This window comes from Neofelis nebulosa, chromosome 6, assembly GCF_028018385.1.
Source record: "Neofelis nebulosa isolate mNeoNeb1 chromosome 6, mNeoNeb1.pri, whole genome shotgun sequence".
Classification (NCBI taxonomy): domain Eukaryota; kingdom Metazoa; phylum Chordata; class Mammalia; order Carnivora; family Felidae; genus Neofelis; species Neofelis nebulosa.
In genome coordinates this window covers 102,382,966-102,405,342 of record NC_080787.1, presented here as the reverse complement: position 1 = coordinate 102,405,342, position 22,377 = coordinate 102,382,966, and the positions used below count along the sequence as shown (strand labels likewise).

Genomic DNA, 22,377 nt, shown 5'->3' with positions numbered 1-22,377 from the left:
ACATAATCTACCTAATTACCAAAGCAAACTAACAGATGATAAATTCAAAAAGGTGTTCTAAAATTTGTAGGAAGAGTGGCAGCCCCCAAATGTTGTTTATCCCTCTGGAGGGAAATCGCTGATCAAAAGTTCCAGAGCTACAAGGATATAGTAGCATAATTACTACCATCACATGCTTTTCTGGAAATTCACCATCCTTCCATCCAAATGCTATTCCCACCTTGGGAAACATATACATACATACATATATACATACATATACACATGTATGTATATATGTATGTATGTATATATGTTTATATATGTATATGTATACATGTATATATGTGTGTATATATGTATATGTGTATATATGATATACATATATATTAATACACAAAAAGTAATTTTATCCATTAAAATGTTTTAATGTCTCCTTCTTTAACAGGATGATATGATTTCTAAAAGAAGGGCTGAACTTATAGCAGAGAGAGAGAAAAAACAGAAAGGGGAGGTAAGTAAATAAAACTGCTGCCTTTTAAAAAAAGAATATCCCTAATATAATGTTTATATATATTATATATGTTTTTATATATCAACAATATAAAATAAAAAGATGCATAGAAAAAGTCTTGAGGGGTATATGGGTGACTCAGTTGAGCATCTGACTTTTGATTTCGACTCGGGTCATGATCCCAGGGGCGTGGGATAGAGCCCCCCTTTGGCCTCCATGCTGAGTGTGGAGCCTGCTTAAGATTCTCTCTCTCTCCCTCTGACCCTCTCCCCTGCTCACTTTCTCTCTCTCTCTAAAAAAAAATAAATTAAAATAAATTAAAAAAAGAAAAAGTCTTGAAAGAAGTACAGAGTTTACATATGAGTAGTAAGATTATATATCACTGTTTTTCTTTATACTTTTTGTTTTTCCATAATTGTTTACAATGACCCTTTATTATTTTTATAATCATAAAACTGAACATTTTTAAAGGAAAGAAAACCACTAAAGAAGTTTAAATAATCTAATTCAAGATATAATACCACATTAAACTATGCTTCTTTTGGATTTTCATTTTTGCATTCCAGCCTTCCAGCCCATGCACAGGGAGATAGGCTGGGAGCCTAGGACTGAGGTCTAGACAGAGAGACTGTAAAGCTGTGTTGGAACTAAAATATAGATTATGCCGAGATAAAGAATGGAATGAGGCAGCGCCTGTGAACCCTCAGACTCATATATTGTACAGGCTGCTCAGTGCAGCTCCTTTTCTCCACCAGCTGATTTTTTGAAAAGATAAACCTTGAAGATTGTAGATTTTGTTTTGTTTGGAGAGGAACTATTCCCAAAATGACGTAGCCTACCCCAGTGCTACAGCCATGCTCACTCAGGGTTATAGAATTTATTTTTTTATTTTATTTTATTTTATTTTTTCCAACGGTTTTTATTTATTTTTGGGACAGAGAGAGACAGAGCATGAACGGGGGAGGGGCAGAGGGAGAGGGAGACACAGAATCGGAAACAGGCTCCAGGCTCCGAGCCATCAGCCCAGGGCCTGACACGGGGCTCTAACTCACGGGCCGTGAGATCGTGACCTGGCTGAAGTCGGAAGCTCAACCGACTGCGCCACCCAGGCGCCCCAGGGTTATAGAATTTAAAGAGGAGATGTGATGAGACATGCTAGTTCTGTGAAGTTACCTGGGGCTCATATGTATAGTCAGCTTACAAGTAATCCCCGTAACCAAGGCAAACAATGAGATGCTTCCTGCCTTCTCCCATTTCCTTCTGACCATCTTTTCAACACTGATTCTCAAGACCATGATCTGATACCTAAATTGGTATCCTTTCTCCAGTTCTTGCTGACTTTGTTCATTGCTGGCTCTCCAGTGCCTCACATAGTGCTGACACATAGTAGGCACTCACCAGTTGTTTTGTTGCTGTTGTATAACCTTGAGCAGGTTTCTTAATCTCTCTGAGCTTAGGCTTTTTCATTGTAAAATGGAACAAAATTAACAATATCTAGTTTCCTGAATTAATAATACTTTAATTTCCCTTCCCTGCTATTCTTTTTTTTAAAGTATCATTTATTGACAAATTGGTTTCCATACAACACCCAGTGGTCATCCCAACAAGTGCCCTCAAATGCCCCATCACCCACTTTCCCCTCTCTCCTACCGCCCATCAACCCTCAGTTTGTTCTCAGTATCCAAGAGTCTCTTATGGTTTGTCTCCCTCCCTTTCTGTAACTTTTTCCCCCTTATTCTTTAATTAAATCTGCTTTTTCTTTTTTTAAATTTTTATTTAATTTATTTGTTAATTAAATCCAAGTTAGCATATAGTGCAACAATGTAAATCTTTTTCTTAAGAAAATCAGTTTTCAGGATAAATTTTAAATGTTCTTGATTTATCATTTTTCTATTTGTTAACATTAGAATGGTGGGATTTCTTACTATTTTTCATTTAAAAATTCAATATTCTATCTTATAAATTAAATCGTGGTTTTTTTAAATGTTCATTTATTTATTTAGAGTGAGAGAGAGCACACAAGCGGGGCAGGGGCAGAGGGAGAGAAAGAATCTCAAGCAGCCTCCACACTGTCAGCACAGAGCTCGATGGGGGCTCACCCTCGCGAAACCATGAGATCATGACCTGAGTTGGGCACTTAACTGACTGAGCCATCCAGGCACCCATAAGTAGGTTTTTATAAGTTAGCTCTCCCAAGACTTGATCTTTCACAAAATTGGCTATGTAGCTCACACAATTAATTTACACAAACCGACTTTGGGAAGATAATTCCTGAGATTTTTGGTGAATCAAAGATGAAAACTGTGTATTGACCTTTTAAAACTTCTTTGATGAGAATTTTATATGTCCTGCTACTGCCTCAGACAAAGAAAGACTAAACAAAATGTAGCATGTCTAGGTTCACGCAGTGTGATCGCTAAAACCACCATTAATGTGACTTCCTGACTCTGCATAGATGCTGGGGCTTGCTTTCAAAAGAACAGAGACCTTCTCATCATTTGCCTTTTGTATAGGATATGCAGCTCCATTACTCACCTTTTCATAACAAATTGGGGAACCACGTACAAATAAAGCCCCTCCCAGGTTTGTCTTCTCATCCTTCACAAAGATCATTGCCCTTACTGTCTGATTTTTTTCCGACTTTTTTTAACATTAGAAATGATCTTAGTCTCAAGGGAGCTACTTCATTAATTTCATAGGAAAATGTTGCCATCTTGTGGAATTTTAGTCTCCAAGTGTGACTGATGAATAATCTCTAAGCCAATCTCTAAGCCCTTCTCATGTTTAGTTTGCATACTTTCCAGCTCCTCAGAGGCCTTGCTTCTTCTACTCCTATTTCTTGCTTCAGAATCTTGGTTCTCTTCCTGTTGTTCGCTGGCTCCTTCTCTGGTGCCTCAGTCTCTTCTGTCAAGTTATGCGTAGCCACAGACAGGAGAAAGCCAGAAACAGCCAGTATAGTGAGCCAGGGCTGCAAGTCAGCAGAATGGTGAGGGACTACACCCAGATAAATAGTTAATTCAGATAAATACCGTAAGTACTAAGGGGAAGCCGAAGCCAGGGTCCAAATGAGGTTGAAACAAGGTTAAGGACCAAGCACCAGGCCAAGACCATTCTTGAGGCCTTCTGGGGAGAAGGCAGGGTGTATAGGCCCCCAGGTCTATGTGCAGAGAGCACTTTGGGATGGAGCAGAAAGCTAAGGTTGGGTGGGAGGGTGGGCGGAGGGTACAGGCTGGGGATTGAGTTCTTTTTAAGTTTTTAGTTAAATTCTCATTAGTTAACATACAGTGTAATATTAGTTTCAGGTGTACAATATAGTGATTCAGCACTCCCATAATCTCCCAGTGCTTGAGTTTTAAGGTTTTGAAAACAAACGGTTTGGAATAGTGTCTCAAAATCCAGATTTAGAAGACAACCTCACCCCCCAGCACCCCCACCACCACCAGCCATGTATCGTAAGGGAATCTAGTGTCTGACTAACATGCATCTGTATTGGGAAGCCTCCGAACTCTGACAAGTCTTTCACTTCTCTATTTCTGCCTATCTCATTTCCTCCCTAGTTGTAAGCATTCTGACTATAACCTCCACCACCCTCCTGGCATAACCTTCTACTCAGTTAGAGCCTTGCCCCTACTTTCTGGTACTGCTAGAAAGCTATGAGACAGTTTACCCCAAAGCTAGCCCTGTTTCTCAGAGACCATGAGTTTTGTTTCCTGTTGTCCCCTTTCTTTTTTCTTTTCCCTTTCCAGCCTTCTCTGGGATTGGTTGAATGTATTTTAGGAATCCATTTTATTTATCTTTTGGCTTTTTAGTTATACCTCTCTGTGTTTTTTTAATGGTTGCTCTCTATTACATATACATCCTTACCTTTTCCCACTCAACTTAGAGTCAATATTATTCCATGTACTAGTGTAGAAAGCTGTGACTGTATAAATCCAGTTACACCCACCAATATCCTGTATGTTCTAGTGGTCATTTGTTTTACAACCAAGTGGATTATAAACTCCATAAGAAAAAATATATATAGTTTTTGTTTTAAATAGTCATATGTGTTTTAAATATATTGAGAGGAAAATAAATCTTCCTTTACATTTATCCAGATATTTAACCTTTTCTGTTGTTCTTTATTCATCCCTCTGGTGTGAGGGAAATCAGAGGGATGAGAAGAATGTGGTCATCTGAATTGTTTTCCTGTATGATTTTTCTTGGCTGCTTTCAGCCAAGAAATCTTTTTCAATGGTGTGATTATGATATGCCAACATGTCATTTCTTTATATTTATCTAATTTGGGGTTGACTAAGCTTCTTTAATCCATAAATGTGTGTCTTTAGCTAAATTGGGGGAAACTTTGGACATTATTTCTTCAAATACTTTTTCTGCCCTACTTGCTCTCTGTCTCCTTCTGAAAATCAATTTCACATAGGTTAGATCACTCACTATTGTGCCACATGATCTTGGGGCTGTTCATTTTTTCAATCTTTCTTCTCTCTTCTTTAAGTTTGATAATTTATTTTGATCTATCTTCAAATTCACTGATTCTTTCCTTTATCATCTCCAGTCTATTAAATCCATCTGATATTTTTTTTAATTTCAAATATTGTATTTTTTTAGTTCTAATTTACATTTTGGTTTGTTTTTATTTCCCTCCTGAGATTTCTTATCTTTTCATTTATTATGAGTGTATTTTCCTCTTCCTCATTGGTCATAGGGATAACAACTGCTTTAAAGTTCTTGTTTTGTAACTCTAGTACCTGGAGTGGGTATTTGTTGATATCATTTCTTATGAGAATGGGTCATGTCTCATGATCCTTTATACTTTGAATAATTTTGGATTATTATAACTTTTGAATTATGAGTGTCATGTTATGTAGATTCTGAATTCTGTTAGACAGCTCCACGAGTGTTTTTGTTTTAGCAGGCAATTTATGTGGTAAGACTAAGCCTGTAAACTCTGTCATACTAACAATTCAATTTATACTGTTCTCAAACAGTCCATATGTGCATGGTTCAGAGATGTGGAAAGTCTGTATAAACTAATTTGTTGTTTCCTTCTCTGGTTCTCTCAATTCTGAAGTTTACCCTCACTCTCCGATATCCTGGTTGTGTCTCCTTCCTCTGGTTGCTCCAGCTGGAAAGACACTAAAGTTTCCTATCAGAATTTTAGTCTCCCTGTGCCACCACCACTCTAATGGAGGCTGCCCTCTGAGCAAGGGCACAAAATCAGAGAATTCACCTTTAACCAACTGCTCACTCCAAATTTTTGCTGCTTTCCAAAATCTGCCTTTGTTTACTCTCCAGAGCTTCTTAAATGAGTGGGAGAAAGTGGTGTGTGTGTGTGTGTGTGTGTGTGTGTGTGTGTGTGTGTGTTGGGGTGGGGGGAGGGGTGTTCATGGTTTATGGTTATTATCTGCTAGAGGCTAAATTAACTTATTCCTTCATACTAGAGGCAGATCTCTGAGACCATGAACTTTAGAAGATATATCTCCTAACATAAGGCCTAAAAGGTATAATTTATCAGAAAAAAAAAAAAAAAGCACTGTTTCAAGATCAAGTTGCCATTTATGGAAAAATAAAAATTTTTTCCCTAGGAAGAATTAACCTGTGGAGATTTTTAGGATATTAACCTTTAAAAAAATTCAACATTGTACTAAAGAAACTAGTGAAAGTAATACAAGAAAAAAAAGAAATAGCATACATGTTGAAAAGTAAGGACAGAACTCATTATGTGCACATAATTTGATTATCTATTAAGTCCAGGATAATTAACTGCACAAAAATTATTTAAGCCTGCCCCACCATCTCCTTATGTAACAATGACATCTGCCCCCATGGGGAAAAAAAAGGCAAATAATTTCTGAAGCAAATAATCTGCCTAGAAGATAATAAGTGCCAGGGATGTTGGTTGGTGTCCTTCATCTTTTGGAGCAAGATCCAACCTGCCCACCTCTTCTCATTCTCACATCTTAAATGGAAGCACAATACAACCTGCCCTGCTCACCACCCAGAGTTTGAAGTTGCTTTGAATTAAGCAACTTGGTCCTCCATTCATAAAAATGGATGAACAACCAAGGATTACCATATACTTGAGAAAAATTATCAACACAAAGGAGCAACAAGATGAACAGAACAACTGACCCTAAAATGAATAGGCAATTCAGAAAACCTTACTAAACATTTAAAAAATTCCAATCTCCCTAAGAAAATTCAAGAACTTGTATCCATAAAACAAAAAACAGGATGCTATAAAAAATCAGGAAGCAAAAAAGAGTTCACAGAAGCTAAAATGTATCATGTAAATTAAATTAATTAAAAGTTTAATAGAGGCTGGCTCAGTTGGTTAAGCATCTGACGCAGGCTCAGGTCATGATCTCAGTTTGAGTTCAAGCCCGGCATAGCTCTGTCAACACAGAGGCCACTTTGAATCCTCTGCCCCCTTTCTCTGCCCCTCCCCCACTTGCATGGATGGCCTATGCTCACACACGTGCTCTCTGTCTCTCTCAGAAATAAATAAGCAGTTCTTAAAAAGTTGAAGAGAAAAATTAGAAGTAAAAGCCAAAGGAGTTTCTCAAATATAGAACAAAAATACAAGAAATAGAAAATATGAAAGAAAAACTGGAGATATGTGGGGTCAGTCCAGGAGGATCAACATCTAATTTGCATTCAAAAAGAAAAAAAATGAAAAGAGAGCTAATATAGGAGGAAATAATCTTTAAAATATTGAAAGAAATGTCCCCAGTATTGAAGAGAGCAGAGGATCTTCAAATTGAAAGGGCTCAATGAATACCGAACAGAACAAGTTAAAAGAGATGTACGTTAGACACACTCTCATGAAATTTGAGATTGCTAATTATAAAGAGATTTTAACAGTTTCTAAAATGAAGAAAAGATAGCTACAAAGGAATGTGGATAAGTTTTGTGTCAGATTTTTCACCAACAATACTGGATGATGGAAGACAAAAACAATGCCTTCAAAATTCTGAATGAAAATGATTTTTAACTATTTATAATGTATGAGGATGAAATGGAAATATTTTTAGATATTTAAGATCTTTGAAAATTAGCCTTCTGTATATTCTTCCTGAAAAAAGTAACCAATTGATTTTTATGAATAATACTTCTTCCATCTAAAAAACAAAACCAAACCAGAAATATGGGGTGGGGGTGGGGGACAAGAAAAGCATTATCCACATATGGGACAAATTAAATTATGCATTATTTTGCATAATAAGAAAATACAATGTTTGACATTGATACTTTAGACATTTTCCTCAAAATGGTACATGTTTGTTGATATAGAGTTGCATCCCCTCTGTCACTATCTGTGGGTGTTGTGACTAAAGGTTATATAATTAAAATATGGCAGGTGCTGTTTACTGGGTTTCAATTTTCAGAATTAATCACTCTTTATTTGCTTTCAATTCTTAGAATCAATTTTTGCGTAAAGCACTAAATACCTAAGTGCTACTTAAAAACAATCATAGGACAGGAATGTAAATGTGGTAATGCTGGAGATGGAAATTTAGAAACTGAAGAGAGAGAAAAGAGGAAAGAAGAGTAAGGACATTCTCTTGAATTGTGGGGAATCAAAACATATATCTAGAAGTAATAGCTCAAGAGAAATTTGGAGATAATATTTAAAGTTATAGACACTCAGTTGCAGAATTAAAGAATTAAAAATATGACTAACACTGGGGGATAGGCAGAAGAGAAAGAAAAGAAGAGAAATGTAAGTTAGCCAAATCCCTCATCATCACTAATATAAGAGAGAAAACAAATATCACAAGGGTCAAAAGTGTCTACCTTTCACTGTTTACTTTGTTATTTCCTAAACTGGTTTTCCCATAACAACCAAAAAAAAAAAACCAAAAACAAACAAACAAAAAAACCCCCAAAAAACCACCAACCTTTTTAAAATGCAAGAATGGCTAAGAATGATGAGATATATGTTTTTATATGGAAAGAAATTTAAATGCATTGCTAAATTATATTTTTAAAAAGCAAGTTGTACAATATGTATAAATATAATTTTGTGTGGGTGTGTGTGGGTGTAAACATCTAAAAGGATCTTAACCAAATTGTTAACCAAAATTATTTCTAGGTAGGAAAGTGGAAATAGAGATGGGAGTGTGAAGGGAGATTTTTTTTACCCTATACAATGCTGTGTAATTTTATCTTTTTAACAAAAATGAATCTATGTTTAAACTTACATAGTTTAATTTTTTTTAATTAACAAATAAGTTGGAAGAGCTATTAAGTTGAGCCAAGATCTGCAACTGAGACATCTCTCATTTGCAGTGTGGACTCATCCCACCATACTTCCAATAATCCTTAGAAAATCAAATCTGAAGATTTTTTTTTAATTGTAAAAGGATAAGGAAAAGGAAAAAGTGATAAAAGAACCAAATGGCTTCAAAATTTAAATAAAAAAAGAACCAGAACTGAAAAACACTGCCCCATATCCAAGCTTCTTTTGGAGAGGGAGGAGCCTGGGCACAGAGCAGGAAGGGACCCTCTCATCCTCCTCCCTGCACTTGCAAGGCCAAATTCCAGCTCCAGGTGCTCTTTAAAGGAACCAGGGTCTACTAAACGTGAGACAGGAAACCATCAAAACCCTAGAGGAGAAAACAGGCATCAACCTCTTTGACCTCAGCCTCAATAATTTCTTGCTTGACACATCTCCAAAGGCAAGGAAATTAAAAGCAAAACTGAACTATTGGGACCTCATCAAGATAAAAAGCTTCTGCACTGCAAAGGAAACAATCAACAAAACTAAAAGGCAACCGGTAGAATGGGAAAAGATATTTGCAAATGACATATTGGATAAAGGGTTAGTATCCAAAATCTATAAAGAACTTACCAAACTCAACACCCCAAAAATAAATAATCCAGTGAAGAAATGGGCAGAAGACATGAATAGACACTTTTCCAAAGAAGACATCCAGATGGCCAACAGACATATGAAAAGATGTTCAACATCACTCATCATCAGGGAAATACAAATCAAAACCACAATGAGATACCATCTCACACCAGTCAGGGTGGCTAAAATTAACAACTCAGGAAACAACAAATGCTGGGGAGGATGTGGAGAAACGAGAACCCTCTTGCACTGTTGGTGGGAATGCAAGCTGGTGCAGCCACTCTGGAAAACAGCGTGGAGATTCCTCAAAAAACTAAAAATAGAACTACCCTATGACCCAGCAATAGCACTGCTAGGAATTTATCCAAAGGATACAAGGGTGCTGAGTCATAGGGGCACATGTTTATAGCAGCGCTTTCAACAGTAGCCAAATTATGGAAAAAGCTATACGTGTCCATCAACTGATGAATGGATAAAGAAGATGTGTTTTATGTATACGACAGAACACTACTCGGCAATGAGAAAGAATGAAATCCTGCCATTTGCAGCAATGTGGATGGAACTGGAGGATATTATGCTAAGTGAAATAAGTCAGTCAGAGAAAGACAGATACCATTTTTTCACTCATATGTGGAACTGGAGAAACTTAACAGAAAACCATGGGGGAGGGGAAGGGGGAAAAATTGTTACAAACAGAAAGGGAGGGAGGCAAACTCTAAGAGACTCTTAAATACAGATAACAAACTGAAGATTGATGGTGGGGGCAGGGGAGAGGGGAAAATGGGTGATGGGCATTGAGGAGGGCACTTGTTGGGATGAGCACTGGGTGTTGTATGTAAGCGATGAATCATAGGAATCTACCCCCAAAGCCAAGAGCACACTGTACACTCTGTATGTTAGCCAATTTGACAATAAATTATATATATATATATATATATATATATATATATATATATATATATAAACAAACAAACCAGGGTCTAATCAATAGAAAGATTAGGAAACAGCAGGATAAGCAGGAGATTGCAGGCATCAGAAAATGAAAAGGCAAACAGCGGGGGTGAGGGTAACTGGAAAGGAGAGAATGTAGGGCGTTGTTTAGGATAACAGTCCTTGGAAACTGGATGTGCAGTAATGGAGAGCAAGGAGTAAGGAAAACTTCCAGGTTTCCAACTGGAAGGCAGTGCTCCAACTGATACAAGGAATACTTCTGGGAGAAGAGTGTGGAGGCGGCCCAGGAGCCTCTATGTTAAAGGCAAATGTTAACGCCTATATGGCACCACTTAGTACCAATATCCTGCCATGGGTCTTTAACAGTCATTTGTGTATTATTCTCCTTTCTTCAGATGGACTATAAACTCCTAAAGGGCATGTAACTGTTCTATTAATACAGTGCTTTATACAAAGTGGCAAATAATAGCTATAATGGCACAATAATAGCTATAATAGCTATCATTTCATGCTTGCCATGTGCCAGACACTTTTCTAAGTAAGGGCTTTGCATGTATTAAGTAATTTAATGCTCCCACCATCCCTGTGAGATAGGTACTTTGTTATTCCTATTTTACAGGTGAGGAAACTGATCTTGTCCAAACTGACAACAGCTAGTGACTGAGTTATCCATTTTGAGTGACTTTCAAATACATGTAACCTTCATGGATGGGGCTAGAGACTCTAATGCTAAGCACAATAAACCAGTCAGAGGAAGACAAATACCATATGATTTTAGTCACATGTGGAACTCAAGAAACAAAACAAATGAGCAAAGAAAAAACAGAGAGAGAGAAATCAAGAAACAGACTCGGGCTCTTTCTGACTTCCCCAGGCAGTAGTGAGAGGAGCTGCTGCCCTGTCCGCCCACCTGAATGGTTGGTCATGCAGAACTGCTCCAGTTTTCTGATCAAGAAGAACATGCAGACATCCAGCACCCAGCCCAATAACCTGAAGGCTCGCGACACCTTCCACCAAATGGGCTGATTCACCACAAGACTGTGGGTTTGGAGGCAGCAGCCTATGGCAAAGACGTAATGGTCATGAAGTAGAGATTTGGCCAGCGAAAACCCACTGCCTCCTACATGCGGACCACCACTAACAAGAATGTCTGGGCCACTCTCAGCAGCATCAAGCACATGACCCGCAAAAACAAGTACTGTCCAGATCTGCACACGGCTGCCATTTGCAGGACCAGTGCCATCCTTCTCACCAGAAGCCTGTGATGGTGAAAAGGAAGCACCCCACTAAGAACTGCTGAGCACCTGCCCCCCACCTCCAAAGCAATAAAGATGTCAACCACCTGAGGAGGTGGGAGGGAGAAGAAGAAACAGATTCTTAATTATAGAGAACAAACATGATTACCAGAAGGGAGGTGGGTGGAAGGGATGGATTAAAGGGGTCATGGGGATTAAGGAGTGCACTTGTCATGAGCACTGGGTGATGTATGGAATTGTTGAATCACTGTATTATACACCTGAAACTAACATGACTTTGTTACCTAACTGCAAGTAAAATAAAGACTCTAAATAAACAAACAAACAAACGGAACTTTCTGGCAACCATAGACATAAATAGCATTTAATATCTTGTTTATGTATTTACTATGTGATCAGTATGTTGTCAGAATCTTGAAGGAATTAAATTTCTGGGTGCCATATATTTAAAACTTTACTATGTTACTAAATAAATGTTGCCATTCCATACCAACCAATATCCAGTGACATAAAATATTCCAGATGATTAGTTAGCAGAGTCATTTGGTGCATATTCTATCTGTATAGTAAAAGAGAACATTTTCTTCCTTAGACACATAGGGAAGATGAAGATTTTAGTGAAGAAGAGCCTGAAGAAGAGGAAGATGATATTGACAACATCCTTGAAGATGAATTTCCAAAAGATGAGGAAGTGATGAGTGAAGAAGATGAAGAACAGGAAATTGATGCACTTGAACGCCTGAGAGGTGAACTGGGAGAAAAATTTGAAACAGATATGAATAATTTACAAGTAATACAGGTTATTACTTTTCCTTTTTTCATAATTCACAATGTAACATTTGAGAATGAAAGAAGTGTAGTTGGTTTATGTCTTGGTTTCTTTTTGACATTTCAAAAGAAATGTGTATCTTAGGACTATCTTCCCTTTTGCCAGCACCGCTTGCAATTATGAAAACAAATTAATAACTTAAGGGCAACATGGAAGCCACAGAGAGTCAAAAGTTTTAACTGCCAATATGCAGTCACTCAGAAGCTGAAAAATATTTATTCTCTTGACCGAAGTGGTCAGTTACCAGCAATGTGTATATGCTGTGACCAGACTTGGTCTCATTAAAAATATTTGGTTGGGGCACCTGGGTGGCTCAGTACATTGGGTGTCCAACTTCAGCTCAAGTCATGATCTTGCGGTTCATGAGTTTGAGCCCGGCATCGGGCTCTGTGCTGACAGCTCAGAGCCTGGAGCCTGCTTCAGATTGTGTGCCCCACCCCTCTCTCTGCCCTACCCCTGCTTGTGCTCTGTCTCTCTCTGTCTTTCAAAAATGAATACACATCAAAAAAATTTTTTTTAATATTTGGTTTTTTTATTTGTTTTTCATCAGGATGAATGTGAGAAGCTTATGATACCAGTAATTCTCATTAATGGAGCTCGGAAAATCCATATTGTACAATATAATTTGAATATGAAACTGAAACCACTGGTAGAGAATCGTGAGAGCATTTTTGAAAAATGTTATCCAATAGCATCACACCTTGCCCAGAAAATGCTGAACTACACCTATAAGCATATAAGTGCATTTGGCTACTGGGACCCTGTAAAGGTAATGTCGGCAAATGCACCCGAAAGCTGTGTTCTTTCTTTTATTTTTGTTAAGTATGTCTAAGAAGAAGACAGGATAATTTCAAAAATTGTAAGCATTGTACAGTACTCAACTAGCTATAAAAACGTGATTGTTTTAATTTTCTGACATCTGAAAAGTAATCAAAGGGTTTAATTTCTTTCATGTATATCTGGAGAGATAACACAATTCCAACTTGGTTTTAACTTGGTAGCAGAAGAAGATGGGTAGTAGAAATATTTTCAAAGGACACATCTAAAGAGCTGAGCTCTGGTACTAATTTGTTACCTAATTTTAGGCAAGTCATTTAACCTCTTTCATTCTTTAATGGAACCAGGCCTAAGACCTTGTACTAAGACCTAGTTCTGTACTAAGACCCTGAAAGAATAATACCAACAGGCCACTGTGATCAAAAACGAGAGTATAAAGAGTATACAGTGTGAGACACAATATGAAATGTGACATTGATGTTCATAACAAGCATTCTAAGTACAATATTTTTATGCACGTGGACAGATTTACTCCAGTTGGAATTCACTAGCCTCACATGTGGGATGATTTTCAACAAATCTTAACTAAGACCGTTCCAGCCACCGTTCTAGTCCTGGGAACAGAGTAGTGAACGAAAGGTTTCTTTTGTCATGGAGCTTACATTCTAGTTGGATTGGGGAGTGAGGATGGGCATAAATAAATAAACAGAAAAGTATATTCTTGAAAGATAGTATTAAGTGCCATAAAGACAATAAAAGAATGTCATGTGATAGTTACCTATTCACTTGATCAGTGTACCTTTTTATTTCCATCAATGATATAGCACAGTGGTGAAGATCATGGCCTCTGCCACCATTTATTAGTGACCTTGCACAAATCATTTAACCTCTCAGTCATTCCTATTTGCATAATGGGAATAAGAATAGTTTCCTACCTTATAGTATTGTTACAATGATTAAATGAGTTAATTACTATAAAGTGCTTACAACAGTGTTTTGTTTTTTGTAAGTGTTCAATAAAAGTTATTGTTATTAATACATATTACTGTTATTGGTCACTGATAAAAAGTATTTTGGAGGATGGGATCCAAAAAGGAGCCATGTGCATGTTACTTGAAACCTCCTTCTTGGCTGTATTGACACAATCAGTTTCAATTTTACTTAATTGTGCTATCTTCTTTATCTTAACCATACATAGGATGTCAAGAGAAACCTTTTCAAATATCATGCTGGAATATAGAAACATATGGCAGTGTCCTCCATAGAGAATTGGATAGAGTTAAGCATTAGAATGGCCTGGAAAACTTTTGAAAGATAGTCATGCCCTTTCTCTGAGATGAGTGAGAAAGGGGAAGAAGCAGACAAAGTCAGAACCCTATTTAGGGAGGAAGGTTTCATGTCTAAATATAATTAGAATTGTACAAAAATGTGTCATAGAGAAATGAGTGCATGGTCATAAGAAGGGTTTAAGCATATAAATAATCATTTCTCAGGGCTGTTGGGAATCTTTCTGGGTGCATGACAGCTCGATATTCTGATTTGATGACACTATGGGTATTCTGACCTACATAGGAGAAAGGATACATGCTAGATATTTTGAGCAACAGCAGAAACTGCTGTAAGGACTCTCATTTAATCTGGGAATTTGAAATAGAATCATTAAACTTTCAGCTTTTTGTATTACCAAGTGTAAGACAGAGCAGACATTCCTACACCACCCCTGAGTTTCTTCTTATACCTAGCACTTACTCCCAGCCATGAACTTCACTCCAGCCCAAGAATGATAATGTTGACAATACCATTGACCTGTGACAACTGTCCTGGTGTAGCTTTGGGGAAGGAGCAATCTTGAATCACATTGCTTCATACCTACTTTGTCAAGTATGGGCCGATACTTAGCCATCTAATGCTCTAAAAATGATATCCAAACCTGACTTTATTAATGACCCATTTGTCATCTTGAACAAATAAACAGATGTGGAACCACTCCTCCCAATCCTTCCATATCTGTACCTTAAGCTGCCTTTTAGGTATTTTTCCCTTTTGTGGCTGCTCTGGATATTTATGTGAGTGGGATTTTCCCTATATAAAATGTGGAAGAGAAACCTATAGGATTTGTCCTACCACTATGTCCCCAAACATAGCCCAGGACCCCATCTGTGTTAGTCTACTCAGGCTGCTATAACAAAGTACCACAGACTAGGTGGCTTAGACAACAGAAATTTATTTTCTTACAGTTCTAGAGGCTGAAAATCCAAGGTCAAATTGCCAGCAGAGATAGTTTTCTGGTGAGGCCTCTCTTCCTGGCTTGAAGATGACCACCTTCTCACTATGTCCTCACATGGCCTTTCCTCTGTGCTTATGTACTCCTGGTGTCTCTTCCTCTTCATATAAGACACCAGTCTCGTTGGATTAGGGCCCCACTCTTATGACCTCACTTAACCTTTCCCTCCTGAAAGGCCCTGTCTCCAAATACAGTCACTTTGGGGATTAGGCTTAAACCTTTGAATTTCGGGGAACACATTTCCATCCATAACACCACCTTAGGAATGGACCTTTTTGTGAGGATAAACTGGCCCGTGAATATATGCAAACAACTTTACATTCCTTGGCAAAAACATACACTAAAGACATTATAAGGAAGTATAAAGGAAGTATGGGAACTATAATAGTCATAAACTGAAATGTATTTCAGATTTCATCAATTGCATGTGGGTATAAAATAAATTGTTCTTTTTATACAGTTTTTAATATTAAGATTAAGTTATAATTAGTTTTCTTATTTTGTAAGAAAGATATTCTTATTTTACAAATGTATTCAAATGTATTTGGGGGAATGCTGTGTAACTTAAAGCTAATTTATGAATTCAACTGTGTACATATTTCAGCTAAGGGAAGGAGAGACAATCAAGCCAATTGAAACTTCAGAGAATCCAGTTTATGCTGTAATCCATCGTCAGTATATTTATTTTTTATCTAGTAAGGAATCTAGAGAAAAATTTATGAAGAACCCAATCAAATATATCTGCCAACCCAAACCTAAGCCTACTATGCCCATTAGGATTGCAATTCTGGGGCCTCCAAAATCTGGGAAAACTACAGGTAAGCATGTGTTTGCCTTTGTTATTCCTTTTGTTCCCCCAGTGTAGCTAACATACAGTGTTATGTTCATTTTAGGTGTACAATATAGTGATTCACCAATTCCATATATTACTCAGTGCTCATCAAGATAAGTGTGTTCTTAATCCCCATCACCTATTTCATTCATCCCTCTACCCACCACCCATCTGGTAACCATTAGTTTGTTCTCTGTATTAAAGGGTCTGGTTTTTGTTTGTCTTTTTTTCTTTGTTCATTTGTTTTGTTTCTTAAATTCCATATATGAGCAAGATCATATGGTATTTGTCTTTCTCTGACTGGCTTATTTCACTTAGCATTATACTCTAGACCCATCCACGTTGTTGCAAATGGCAACATGTCATTCTTTTTTATGGCTGAATAATATTTCATTGTACAAATATATGAAGTATATAAATAAATATACGTGGTATAAATATACCACATCTTCTTTATTCATTCATCTATCAATGAATACTTAGGTTGCTACCATAATTTGGCTATTGTATATAATGCTGCAATAAACATACGGGTGATGTATCCCTTTGAATTAGAGTTTTGTATTTTTTGGATAAATACTCAGTAGTGCAATTATTGTGTCATGGGTAGTTCTATTTTTAATTTTTTGAGGATCCCTCCATACTGTCTTCTACAGTGCCTGTACCAGTTTATAATCCCATCAACAGTGCACGAGAGTTCCTATTTCTCCACATCCTTACCAACACTTGTTGTTTTGTGTATTTTATTTTAGCCATGCTGACAGGTGTGAGGTGATATCTCATTGTAGTTTTGATTTGCATTTCCCCGATGATGAGTGATGTTGAGCATCTTTTTGTGTGTCTGTTGGCCATCTGGATGTCTTCTTTGGAGACATGTCTGTTTATATTTTCTGCCCCATTTCAGAACTGGGTTATTTGGTTTTGGGGTATTGAGTTGTATAAGTTCTTTATATATTTTGGATACTAATCCTTTATTAGATATGTCATTTGTAAGTATCTTCTCCTATTCAGTAGGTTGTCTTTTAGTTTTATTGGTTGTTTCCTTTGCTATGCAGAAGCTTTTTATTTTAATGTAGTCTTAATAGTTTATTTTTGCTTTTTGTTTCCTTTGCCTCAGGAAGCATATCTAGAAAAATGTTCCTAGGGCCAATGTCAGAGAAATTACTGCCTGTGCTCTCTTCCAGGATTTTTATGGTTCCACGTCTCACATTTAGGTCCTTAATCCATTTTGAGTTTATTTTCGTATATGGTGTAAGAAAGAGGTCCAGCTTCATTCTTTTGCATGCAGCTGTCCAGTCTTCCCAATATCACTTGTTGAAGAGATTGTCTTTTTCCCATTGCATATTCTTTCCTGCTTTGTCAAAGATTGACCATGTAATTGTTGATTCATTTTTGGGTTTTCTATTCTGTTCCATTGATCTATGGGTTGTTTTTGTGCCAGTACCATACAGTTTTGATTACTACAGCTTTGTAAAATAATTTGAAGTCTGGAATTATGATACCTCTAGTTTTGTTTTTCTTTTTCAAGATTGCTTTGCTATTCAGGATTTTTATGGTTCCATACAAATTTTTTAGGATTGCTTATTCTAGTTCTGTGAAAAATGCTGTTGTATTTTGATAGACATTGCATTAAATCTGTAGATTACTTTGAGTAGTATAAACATTTTAACAATATTATTTCTTCCAATCCACGAGCATGAAATGTTTTTCTATTTCTTTGTGTCATCTTTAATTTGTTTCCTCAATGCTTTATAGTTTTCAGAGTATAGGTCTTTCACCTCTTTGATTAAGTTTATTTCTAAGTGTCTTATTATTTTTGGTGCAATTATAAGTAGTATTGTTTTCCTAATTTCTCTTTCTGCTACTTCATTACTAGTATGGAGAAATGCAACACATTTCTGTACATTGATTTTGTATCTTGCAAGCTTACTGAATTCATTTATCAGTTCTAGTAGTTTTTTTGGTGGAGCCCTTAGGGTTTTCTATATATAGTATAATATCATTTGCAAATAGTGAAGTTTCACTTCCTCTTTACCAATTTGGATGCCTTTTATTCCTTTTTCTCATCTGATTGCTATGGTTAGGACTTCCAGTACTATGTTGGAAAAAAGTGGTGAAAGTAGACATCCTTGTCCTGTTCCTATCTTCAGCTGAGAGCTTTTCCCCAATGAATATGCTGTTAGGTGTGGGTTTTTCATATAAGGACTTTATTATGTTGAGGTATTGTTACCTCTAAACCTACTTTGTCGAGAGTTTTTATTATGAATGGATGTTGTACTTTGTCAAGTGCTTTTCCTGCATCTATTGAAATGATCATATGGTTTTTATCCCTTCTGTTATTGATGTGTCCTTTGTTATTCTTGAGTATAAAAGAATCTCCTGAAAGCTAGTGCCACTCCTCCAGAAAACCAACTCTCAGAATTGACTCAAAAGGAGATAGAAAACCTAAATAGGATAATAAGTACTCAAGAAAAGTCATTCAAAAATATAATCCCATTCCAAAACAGTCCAGGATCAATCAATGATTTTAGAGAAAAATTGTATCAAACTTTCATAGAATTAAAAACTCAAACAATTTCGGTGTTTTTGAAGCTTTTTCAGCACAGAGAAAAGAAGACAATAAGTTTCCCAATTTATTTCCAGTTTCTTTTGTTATTAAGGAGTATAGTCCTCAATAAATATAAGCAAATATTTTTAAAAAATTAAAAATATATAATCAAATATTTATATGGGCAGAATTATAGTCAATATGATCAAAAGGTTATAAAGAGTACAAATTCATTTTTAAGTTAGCATAATGGTGATATCAAAACCTAATAAAGATAATACAAGAAATTATAAGTTAGTATCACTTATAATTACAGTCAAATAACAGCATATTAAGATTATGTTAGCATAAAATTATATTAAGATATTTTAATATAAGATTTTAAAAGATGGAGACATAATCTACTGTATTAATAGTTTAAAGAGTAAAAATCCATTATCCTATCATTGCTGAAAAAGACACTTGGTAAACTATACTCCTATAATGTTTGAATTTTGTATAACTTTGGACTGTACCTTTTTTTTTTTAAAGGCAAATAGTCCAACAAAACATTAGTTTTCAAGATGACATAACAACATGAACAATGGTTGGTCACAATAAGAATTGAATGGAAAGGACAGATACAGGAGGTATTTCAAAGGAAAACAATAGGACTTAATGACTGACTAAATCGAGAATGAAGGGGAAAGAAGAGGTCAAAGAAAAATTTGTCACCAGGCACAATAAAAGGGAGTTTTGTGTTCCAGCTCTTCAGATGAAAAGTTTGTTTTGCCCATTTAAACCTCATAACATGATGAGTCTTTAATAGTCACATTCTAAATGTTCACAAACGTAATATTTCCCAAAGAAACCGAATCATTGACATTTGAAATAGGATCCCACAACCAGAGCAAAAGGTGAAAATGTGGATAAACGTTCTTATTTCTCATTTATTTTTCTGTGTGCCTCTTAATCCCCATTCACTATTTCACCTATCTCCCTACCCCACTCTGGGCAACCACCAGTTTGTTCTCCGTATTTACGAGTTTGTTGCTGTTTCTTGTTTGTTTGTTCATTTGTTTTTTTCAGATGCCACATATAAGTGATTTCATAATAGTATTTATCTTTCTCTGTCTGTAGGTCCATCCATATTGTCATAAATGGCAAGATCTCATTCTGTTTTTTTTAATGCTTATTTATTATCAAGAGAGAGAAAGAGAAAGGCAGAGAGAGAAGGAGACAGAAAATCCCAGACAGGCTCCATAATGTCATCACAGAGCCCAATGTGGGGCTCAAACTCATGAACAGTGAGATCATGACCTGAGCCAAAATCAAGAGTCAGACACCAAACCGAGCCACCTAGGTGCCCCAAGATCTCATTCTTTTTTATGGCTGATTAGTATTCCATTGTGTGTGTGTGTGTGTGTGTGTGTGTGTGTGTGTGTGTGTGTGTGTCACATCTTTATCCATTCATCTATCAACAGACACCTAACGATGATTCCATATCTTGGCTATTGTAAATAATGCTGCAGTAAACATAGGGTGCATATATCTTTTCAAATTAGCATTTTTGTTTTCTTTGGGTAAATACCCAACAATGGAATTACTGAATTGTATGGTATTTCCATTTGTAATTTCTTGTGGAACCTCCATACTATTTTCCACAGTGGCTGTACCCATTTAAATTCCCAGCAGTGTAAGGTTCCCTTTTCTCCACATCCTCATCAACACTTGTTGTTTCTTGTCTTGTGATACTAGCTATTCTGACTGGTATGAAGTGATATCATTGTGGTTTTGATTTGCATTTCCCTGATGATGAGTGATGTTGAGCATCTTTGCATGGCCATCTCTATGTCTTCTTTGGAAAAAATGTCTATTCAGGTCTTCTGCCCATTTTTTTTCAAATCACATTATTTGATTTTTGGTATTTAGTATTATTATTAGTTGACTTGTGGTATTATTAGCTGATCTCTATATATTTTAGAAATTAGCCAATGGATAATTTAGTAGGTTGCCTTTTGTTAATGGATATATCCAGTTTAGTAGGTTCCCTTTTGTTTTATCAATAGTTTCCTTCACTTGGCAACAGCTTTTTTTTTTTTTTTTTTTTTTTTTTAACGTTTATTTATTTTTGATACAGAGAGAGACAGGGCATGATCAGGAGAGGGTCAGAGAGAGAGGGAGACACAGAATCTGAAACAGGCTCCAGGCTCTGAGCTGTCAGCACAGAGCCTGATGCGGGGCTTAAACTCATGGACCGCGAGATCATGACCTGAGCCGAAGTCGGACGCTTAACCGACTGAGCCACCCAGGCGCCCCTGCAACAGCTTTTTAGTTTGATATAGTTCCAATAGTTTATTTGTGCTTTTGTTTCCTTTGCCCAAGGAAACATGTCCAGAAAAATATTGCTATGGTCAAAGTCCAAGAGATTGCTGCCTATATTTTCTTTCATGAGTTTTATGGTTTCAGGTCTTACATTTAGGTCTTTAATCCATTTTAAGTATAGTTTTGTATATGGTGTAAGTGATACAGTTTTATTCTTTTGCATGCAGCTGTCCAGTTTTCACAACACCATTTATTGAAGACTATCTTTTCCCCATTGTGTATTCTTCCCTCCTTTGTCATAAGTTAACTGACCATATACACACAGGTTTATTTCTGGGTGCTCTATTTCATTCTATTGATCTGTGTGTCTGTTTCTGTGTTAATACCATACTGTTTTGATTTCCCATTTCTTTGTTGAAACAGAGGTGAACTTTTAACAAGGTATCAAATTATAAAAGCCTTATTATTATTAGAACTTTAAAAAGTAGGTCTGATTCCAACATTTATGGCAAAGCTAAGATTAAGGGCTCTGTAGCCTCTGTAAAGGGAAGATTAGGGCTTCCCTTTGGGGTGGCCCTAACTGTGGTCGGTTAATCTGCATTCCCTGTGAGATAGGATGGGCTCTCTCAGTGTCCTCTACACTCTGCTGTTTTCAGACACGATGAGGCAGGGTATATAGACCATTATAGATCATGCCTACATTTATTTATTATTTTTTTTTTTTAATTTTTTTTTTCAACGTTTTTTATTTTTTATTTTTGGGACAGAGAGAGACAGAGCATGAACGGGGGAGGGGCAGAGAGAGAGGGAGACACAGAATCGGAAACAGGCTCCAGGCTCCGAGCCATCAGCCCAGAGCCTGACGCGGGGCTCGAACTCACGGACCGCGAGATCGTGACCTGGCTGAAGTCAGACGCTTAACCGACTGCGCCATCCAGGCGCCCCAATCATGCCTACATTTAGTAGTTACGGAAAGCCATTGCCTATGGTCTCATTTAGGTGAAGCAGAAGTCAAAATGGATCTTGTTTCAACCAATGGCAACACCTATGTGACTTTGGACAGATTATCCCATTTTAGTGGGCATGAGTCCTCTCATCTATAAAATTAGAATTTCAATATTCATTCTATCCACCTGATGGAATGGTTGAAAATGTCAAATAAAGTCACAGAAGAAAAATTGCCTTGTGAGTTATAAATTACTATTAAAATGTCAGGTATGCCATTATAATTTTTAAAAATTATTTC

The 22,377-nt window shown here is 36.7% G+C and overlaps 1 protein-coding gene and 1 pseudogene across 2 annotated transcripts in view; both read left to right on the top strand.

Annotated features, from left to right (window-relative positions):
- Nucleotides 1-22,377, top strand: part of AK9 (adenylate kinase 9) — a 138,550-nt gene that overhangs the window by 100,933 nt on the left and 15,240 nt on the right. For both annotated transcript variants that reach the window (XM_058734937.1, XM_058734936.1), the window contains exons 28-31: nucleotides 428-493; nucleotides 12,150-12,356; nucleotides 12,937-13,155; nucleotides 16,052-16,265. In XM_058734937.1, coding sequence (XP_058590920.1) covers nucleotides 428-493; nucleotides 12,150-12,356; nucleotides 12,937-13,155; nucleotides 16,052-16,265 — 706 coding nt within the window. The remainder of the gene's footprint in view (nucleotides 1-427; nucleotides 494-12,149; nucleotides 12,357-12,936; nucleotides 13,156-16,051; nucleotides 16,266-22,377) is intronic.
- On the top strand, nucleotides 10,935-11,749 carry LOC131514677 (large ribosomal subunit protein eL28-like; annotated as a pseudogene).